Raw genomic sequence first — 8,827 nt, 5'->3', positions numbered from 1 at the left:
GTGTTTTAAAGAGGAAACAAAATCCAATGCATTAAGAGTTTACTGTCTTCTTAAGAAATAAACGTGATAGCAGCCAGAAGCAGAGTTTTATTCATGCAGGGAAATGTTTGCTGAAGTATAATTTAACGCTTGTGTAAAAAAAGCTAGAAATGCATTGGTCTAGACAGGAAATAAGCTCTTGGAAGTTGATGGTATGGAAACAAAATAGATTATTGCCAAATCATGACTCTGTGTTCAATGAATCCCCGATAGACAGTCATCTGATCTGTTCTGCGAATACTCCATACAACATATGATCAGGGATTCTCCTGATGCCTGCTACAAAACTATTCTTATACTAATAGTGTATATCTTGAACAACCTTGAGGCTACATCAGGATGTAATAAACAGAATCTGGTAATGCAACAAAAAATGAGAGAAATCACCAAAGAGCAGCTTCAGTTGGAAAGTTTATTTCAGTAGTCCTTCATGGCAATTAAGACAAAACACTTAAACATCTGCAGTTCCAACATGCTAAACAATCATTTAACAAAAAAGACATAAAAGAAAGATACGAAAGAAAAAAAATAAAACCCCCAACAGAGAATCCGAAACCATATAAAAGTGCATTTTCATTCTTTAAAGTGCCCAACACTAGAGGGAGATTCAGTGTACAATTAACACTTAGACGAAATCAAGAACGACTTTTCCATTCAAGCATTCAGTCACTTTGACAGACAGGGTTTTAGAAAGCAACAGTCCAAGCCGTTAACCAACATCACCCCTCATATTTCCAGTGTTTGAGTCGAACGATGACCCACCAACACCAATGATCGGTCAAAAGCACACCTAAAGGAACTAAATGCACAGTAGCTATAAACATATTCGTTTCACGTTAAATAAAAGACTTTTCTGCTGGAATTAGAATAGTTACAGTGAGATCTGAAACTAAATAAAGAACATGTACAGTACATCCATCCAGAGAAATAAACTGCAACTGATATGAACTAGATAAGAGAATACTCATCACATAAAAGATAAAAGAGTGCATTGTGCAACATCTCTGGTCAAGCTTTAGCAGAGCTTCATACAAACCGAAACACACAGACCAGACATGTGACACACACCTGCTGATGTACAGGGCCATGCATCGCCATATAGCTCACAGTTAGTATACCTGGAGTCGTGCAGATGAACGCAACAAGCAGCAGCACACAACCGCACAACACAGAGGACGTCACACACGCATCCTCATTCAAGTCTCTCTTAATATAGTTCACCGGACGGGATCACGAACACTCACTCAGTCACACACGCATCCGAAACGCAGCTCGCATGCACATGCAGAGGACACACACTGCGCAGACGCACGATACAAAGCGTGCTCTCCCACAGGGAGAAAAAAACCAACGCACAAACTCCACCATCAGAAAAAGAAGCGTCAATAAGACCGCTGTAGTCACTTAAGCTCATGAACCACGACCAGTGTCTGAAGGGAACCACAAAAAAGAGGGACGACGTTTTCATTACAAAGCAGATCAGTCCAAAAAGTCACACTTACTCCAATATAAAAATACAAATTCACTAAATAACTACAGAGACAAAGTTGTATCGATACTGTGTGGGTCTGGCAAAATCCTCATTTCCTCCCCTATGCTAATGGCACTTGTGTTTGAGGGATAAACACTTGGTTCTAAACGTTATGGTGAACATCTGATCATCTAAAAGAGTTTCGCATGAGTCCCTTACGATGAGCTGAACACATAGATGTGGCCGAGGCTCGATGTGTGGCTTAGAAAGCTCTTGTCTGTGTAGCAGCCTGATACATCATTATTTTGGTCTAACGTGTAAGCGTGGTGTAACGCTGCCTAGCAAGAGTCTCCGAAATACTGTCTCGCTGGGGGAAAAAATCCTGTTAGGCACCTTTGTGATCACTGCAGCCGTGTAAGATGAGGAATGCAGAAACATGATCAAGAAAGCTGTTGAAATGTTCCCAAATTGTAAAAAAAAAAAGGTAGATACATGCAAGATATGACCTGAAGAATCAGGCGCGACAGACTGATCAAAACAAGCTGTTAAACGTAAATGAAAAACTTAAATTTAAATTCAACATAAATACCTAAATGCAATATATCCAGTAATGGCTGAAGACAGCAACAAATATAAGGCCTGGATACGTTAGAATTTAATATGAAAAATAATAAAATAAAAATCAAGGGAAAAGTTCTCAAATCAGTGCAGAACGCATCTGGTTAACACATAATTATTATTCCTAAACATTGTTTTTAAAATAGAGACCGCATTTATGCTCTTTGGATCTTCATTTCTGGTTATCTGGCATACGGCTCGTTTTCTGACGTAAATAAAATACATATGTAATATAAAAACAAAAGGGTTTTATGTGCCATTAATAATTAGGAAGTCACAGTCAAAGACCATTACCACAAATGTTTCTCAACACCTTTATCACCACCCTCATCATTTTTGGCTGTAACACTCATAGCCGAAGGAATGGCGGAGGAGAGAGGTATGCTGTTCTCCTCTGTTTGACAGATCAGAAACCATACTGACCGCAGACTGGGCAAAAACATGCTAGCACAGTGCTCGTGTCTGCTGCTGAACATACACAACTACAGCACAACTTGATTTTCTCTCTCTCTCTCTCTCTCTCTCACACAGTCCTTTGTTTTTCGTATCCGTTGTTGCCCAGGGTGCCCAAAGCTGGCCAAAGTTGACAGGCTTCAGCCCTCTGCCAGCCTTTAAAAAGTTGAGTGACCTCTGAGAGGGGGCGGGGCCCAGCGAGCCGGATCTCACCACTCACTGGTCCGTTGCTTGGTGGTGTCATAGGCTCTGATGACCTCAGACTGGGAGAGCACTCCGTTCTCATCCTGAGAGAATGCGTAGCCGTCTGTAAACAGGACCCAGAAAACATGCATCAGATAAATACACTCAACTAAACATTCTGCTGGCAAACCTACAAGACAAGTGATAAATTAAATCATATAAAAACATTAAGCAAATAAAATAAACAACATGCAGAGAGATGGGGAAAAAATGCTAATTTTGTTTCTCTAGTATGAGCCTTCCCTTAAATCATCACCAGGGTGTTCACTTTGGAAAATAAATAAAAGATTTCTTAAATCAGAAGGAAAATAATGTGTGCATACAAACAGAAGTAACCGCACCTTATGGTTGTCATTAAAAAATTACGCAAGGCCTTTACATTTCTAAATAATGTTAATTATATAAAATTATATTATTCATGTATTACAGAAATTATATATAACACTAATAATATAATAATTAATGAAGTAACAATAGACAATTATATTTGATTTATTATAAATACATATTTATGGCCATAAATAAATGTATATTTGCTCAGCAATAATAAATAAAAAATAAATAAATAATCTGGGTATATCGTCTGTAAACTCAAAAGAGGATTCAAGAGGACTGTCTGGATGATTCAGTTGTTGGGAATCTACAATGACCTGCAAACACTATTTGTAGTGTTCAATTAAAGCAGGTTTGTCTGCTGTCTGCAGAAAGATGAGGCAAAAAACCATCAGATGCACAACATCCTGACCGCCTGCTCCAGAAATAAACAAAAACATTCAAATCTGTCTCGGAGGGGACCTTGAGAAACCGGTTACGGCAATGTGGGTGGGCTGCCTGGGATGATCGGGGTGGTCAACAGTAATTATCTTGGCAGAATCTAAACGGAAGCTGGCAGGAAATAAGACACTGTGAGAGTCGTAAAACCAGATTATTGATTCTACCTGAAAAAAAAAAAAAAAATCAACTACTCTTTCTAAAAAAAAAAGAAGAAACGGGACTCATTCCATCAACTATAGTTATTCTTGTCCTTTTGGACGACGGCTATTCAGATTCTAGTTATTTTAATATGACAGATCTCACTCATGCAGGCACTATGGGCTCTACAGCACTGCACACTGGGATTGGCCCTTTGATCTATGACTCACCTTATGTCTCAACCGTCTCGACCTCTACCTGCTGGCCTGAGGGGGCACATGCAAGAGGCCGAAGAGGGCAATGCATTGTGGGAATGATAGCAGGATATTGAAATGATTAAATATGACTCTGCCTATCAATCAAAAACACAGCAGAATAGCAGCACATGCACTGGTGGGCAACGGGAAGGACATGACGGACAATGCAGGTTAAGTTATGGTGTTAATATGTATAGTGTCTTTAAGGCAACTGTTTAGCGGTATGAGCTAAGGGGTAAGAAAGCATATAACGTCAGACTATCACTGAACGTCCACCATCCTCACCTAAAAGCAAACAGAAAAAAATATACAGCAAATAAAGAGAGGTAACGAACAGAAAATAAAAAGAAATGTTAATGTAAAACTACAAAGAAATTAAAAGACAATGGTTCTCAACTGGTTATGCTTCAGGAGATTTGACAGTTTATTACACAAAAGCAAAAAAGAAATGGTTAAAAATTATATATATATATATATATATATATATATATATATATATATATATATATATATATATATATATATATATATATATATACACACACACACACACACACACACACACACACACACATACAAATACAAAACATTTAAATATAAAAAGGTAATTTTTACTAAAAAAAAATTTGTTTTTAATAAAATACACTTAATAAATATTATATTATTTTTATAAAGTGCACTGGAATTTTTTGAAAGTTTATAATTTTATTAATTTATATAAACAATGTATTCAAATTTATTTTGAAATATCTGTCTAAATAAATATTATTATAAAATATATAATCATTTATTATAAGCCTTATTCCTCTATCCTTACTGAGCATTTGCATACAGCAGACCTGTAGCTCACCAGTTGAAAACCACTGAAAGGAAGCACATGAAAAGTGGAAGTGTAGTATAACAGCATATCCAGGAAGGAAATGTTAGTCATTTGATAAGACTGTGTGCATGTGTGTATGTGTGTGAACTTTGTGACTGCACATATTATGACCTCATGAATGAGCTTCATTAATCAGTCAGATCTAGACTGTGATATCCTCAGCGAAATTCAAGTTGTGCAAGTTATTCCCTGATAAAACATGAGATTTGAGTTTTGGTGCCCAAATAACAGCTGCCTGAGAAGAAACTCTACGACTGGTGCCATCTCAGTCTATCCTGAACACTGTTAATGCAGCTGTTGATTTCAAGGAATATTATGACTACATTAGTTCCTATCCACAGCTGTCAAGAACAAACATCCTCACCTAATGTTCATGGGTTTTGGTTCAGATTTGTACATCTGTGAGTGTCTGCAGTTGCTCATCTATAAGCCCTTGCGTTTGAGCGTGAACCTGCATTTGGATGCTGCAGATGGGTATGGTAGAGTGTGTGTGCATCAGTGATTCTGCATGAGTCTGTCTGTGGTGTCTGCCTTGTGAAGAACATGTAGGTGTGTCTGCATCCATGTTCCTGTGGCTGGCAAAGCACATGTGTGTCGCTGACGTACGGAGTATATTCTGCTGTATGGAGTCAGACCGGTACAGACTGACGGTGCTCTTCTTAAAGACGTTCTTCAGGAGCTGGGCTCTCTCGGTCAAACTACAGGGAAGGACACAAAGAGGAACAGTACTGAGACACAGACATCATTATGTATCTTTTTTTCTTCCCACAGAAGAGCGATCGAATTAAAGACAAACTTCCTGCTGGACAGACGTGTCTCCAGTGAGAGGTTGAGGAGACAGAATGAGACCGGAGCCGGGAGAGCAGCCAGTAGGATCGTTTACACTTGGAGGTGATCCCTGCTGATCTGCTGTTTTAGTTTATTCTGTTTTATTATGAATTCACGAGGAATTGCCCTCACCTCTTCCCATGCACCACAGCTCCTGGATCTTTCGACAGTGCCTCCAACTCCTGCACCTCATCAACCAGGGTCTTAAAGTACACCTTTTTCATACTGAAACACAGAAAAAAATAAATAAAAAAAAGGTGAAACTGTGAGAACAATGAAAGAAAAAAACCCCCAGACTGTAACTGAAAATCCCCTATTCTACTCTATATAAAAAAAAATAAAAAAAAAATGCAGAAAATATTTTAACAAATCCAATGAAAAAAAAAAAACCATATTAAAAGCTGGATTTTTTAAATTTACAGCAATAACTGTTTGCAAAAGTAAACAAAAATATTGTTACAAATAATAAATATTTAAATTAATATAATATAGATTTTTTATTATGATTATTATTTTTTATTTTATTTACTTTAGTTTTGTCTCATATCTATGCATGATTATTTATTCGGTGCATTACAGTATTTGCCTTCAGCAAATTTTCCTTTATGCTATTCTCTTTTTTTAAACAATTCATTTTGATTTAACCCCAGTGTTTCAGGTTTCTCGTTCAAACACAATTGCATCATGTCAAACTGACTTGAAATGGTTACACTTTGGCTTTGCTCGATCATTTTGAAATAAATTGTTCAATTAAGTATCTGTATAGGTAGAGAAAATTGTGAAAAATAATTATATTTGATGCATTTTTTAGCAATATGAGAAAATAGGGAGACTTGTTAAATGCTCTGTTGTGAAAGCTTCTGTTATGTTGGCGTCAAGTGTGTTTGCGTTAAAAACCTGCTAACAAGATTTACTACTACTACTACTACTACTACTAACTACTACTAACTACTACTAACTACTACTAACTACTATATGTGTACAGAAAAGTTAGGTTAAACTTGCTATGTTATTATAACACTTTGGCTTAACTTCATTTAATCATGGATTTTCTACTCAAATACTTAATGTTCAATGGACTAAAGTTAACTGAGTAAACAATTAAAATTAGATATGTCCAAATATATTTTGTATCCAAATAACTTTATTTAAACGTGTCCAAATGAATGTAGCAAGCACTTTAAATGATACATCAATACTTTTAAAATGGTATACATGACAAAAAATGTAAACAAGGATCTCTCATAGAATGATCAGTTCAGGGTTTAATGACTTGTAATGAAGAAGAATCTCATCTTACACTTTGTAGGCCACATCAAACACCAGAGAGGTGATGGGAATGAAGATCAGACCCATCCAGAAGACTCCTGAACTGAACATCATGTCCGCCTGGTAATCAGACACACACACACACACACACACACACACACACACAAAGAGAGAGAGAGAGATGAGACAGAGCACCAAAGACAAACATTTTGTGACTGATTTCTGAACTTAACCAAATCATTTAACTGGACTCTTACAACATCAGTACTACAGAGAGCTCAGCTTTTAATCACCAAACTGACCAAAACTTAAAAGATGAAATCTAGTTAAGGGGGGGCTGGAATGTTTCTCATCCTGGTGCATTTTAAATGTGTGTGTGACAGACAGACAGACAAGAAGTGGTGAAATGAGAGACAGATGAGAGCGGCAGTCTGCTGGAGTAGGGATGCCAACTGTGAACTGCTAATGGTACTTCCCAGATCCCCTCTCTTAAACCCATGATCCCAAATGATGACCCTGACCTATCAGAATGCCTTCTTCATATGATACATGGGAGACAGTGGGGTAAGATGTTACCATATTTTAAAGAAGGGTCTATATCATTACACAGCTGTCTGTGCCTGTCAGAAACACACACACACACACGCACGCACTGATCTTTCTATTCATCAAATAATCTTGAAAAAAAAAATAGCAAAAAATATTAAGCAACTGTTTTCAATACAGACCATAATAAGAAATGTTGCTTGAGCAGCAAATCAGCATATTAGAAAGAGTACTGAGGGATCATGTGACACGTAAGACTGGAGGAATGATGCTGAAAATACAGCTTTGCCATCACAGGAATAAATTACATTTTAAACTATATTTTAATAGAAAACACTTTCTAAAAAACTTTTTTGTTTTATTTGTAATAATAAAATATGAAATCATTTAACAATTATTAAATTAAGCATTTAACATTAAAGCATATAACAGTGACTTAAAGTGTTCTAGATGCTATTTTTCTAGTTTATATTTGTACTTGCAATATAGTTACCATTAAAACACATTACAGTTAACCTCTAACATCACTAGACCACTTTTCAAATAATATTTATAATTATTATATAATAGTTTAAACGCTAATTCATATCTAGTAATCATTTCATACATGACCCTATGTTATAGAGCTTACTTTCACATTTAATTTCGCAGAAGAAATCCTGAAATATAATTAGGCATTTTAGTAAAAATAAATAAATAAAATCAATTAAAAATAAAAACTTCCTCCAATTTGCTAATATAATATGCATATGGAAAGTAAAGGAATACTGACCACTGCATTCACCTCAATGTCACCAACCCAAATAGTTACAAGTACCTAATGTTTCAGACAAGCTAATTTAACCTGGGATGAGATTAAGAAAAAGCTATGAGGGCCATTATTTGTGTCATATTTTAATGTGGAATAACTCATAACATGCATAAACAGCACTGTCTGTTATCACAGTCAAGATTACTGGATGTTACCAACAATCACTCTGAGAAAGCACTGCATGGTACCAAGTGCAAAACTTCATTACTTTACTGAACTTCTCAAATTTCCACAACCAAAACAGATGATTCCTAAAATGAGAGCCAAAGCAAGGTCAGTATCAGAACATCCATCTTCCAAAATACACTAATTAAATAAACAACCACAGGACAGATTAATCAGTCTTGAACTGTGTGATACTAAGACAATCAGTGATGTAATGATAAAGAAAACATACATTTCTCAGTTAATTATAATAGTTTGTGGAAAATGTGTCTTTTCAATACAAAGCATCTTAATCATAGCAGGCACATCCAAAGTGAAGAGTGTGAAAGTCTTTG

At 36.2% G+C, this 8,827-nt stretch overlaps 1 protein-coding gene across 6 annotated transcripts in view; it reads right to left on the bottom strand.

Annotated features, from left to right (window-relative positions):
* Window positions 1-437: 437 nt before the first annotated feature.
* LOC113091123 (probable phospholipid-transporting ATPase IA) overlaps window positions 438-8,827 on the bottom strand; it is a 112,327-nt gene continuing 103,937 nt past the window's right edge. For all 6 annotated transcript variants that reach the window (XM_026256558.1, XM_026256560.1, XM_026256562.1 and 3 more), the window contains 4 exons: window positions 7,002-7,090; window positions 5,834-5,926; window positions 5,480-5,571; window positions 438-2,888 (listed from right to left, as the gene is read on the bottom strand). In XM_026256558.1, the coding sequence (XP_026112343.1) occupies window positions 2,791-2,888; window positions 5,480-5,571; window positions 5,834-5,926; window positions 7,002-7,090 (372 nt within the window). In that variant the 3' untranslated portion in view covers window positions 438-2,790. The remainder of the gene's footprint in view (window positions 2,889-5,479; window positions 5,572-5,833; window positions 5,927-7,001; window positions 7,091-8,827) is intronic.

The sequence above is a fragment of the Carassius auratus genome, unplaced genomic scaffold, assembly GCF_003368295.1.
Source record: "Carassius auratus strain Wakin unplaced genomic scaffold, ASM336829v1 scaf_tig00214077, whole genome shotgun sequence".
NCBI classification, from domain to species: Eukaryota; Metazoa; Chordata; class Actinopteri; order Cypriniformes; family Cyprinidae; genus Carassius; species Carassius auratus.
Note: the sequence above shows the minus strand (reverse complement) of the source record. Positions and strands in the feature narration are given on the sequence as shown.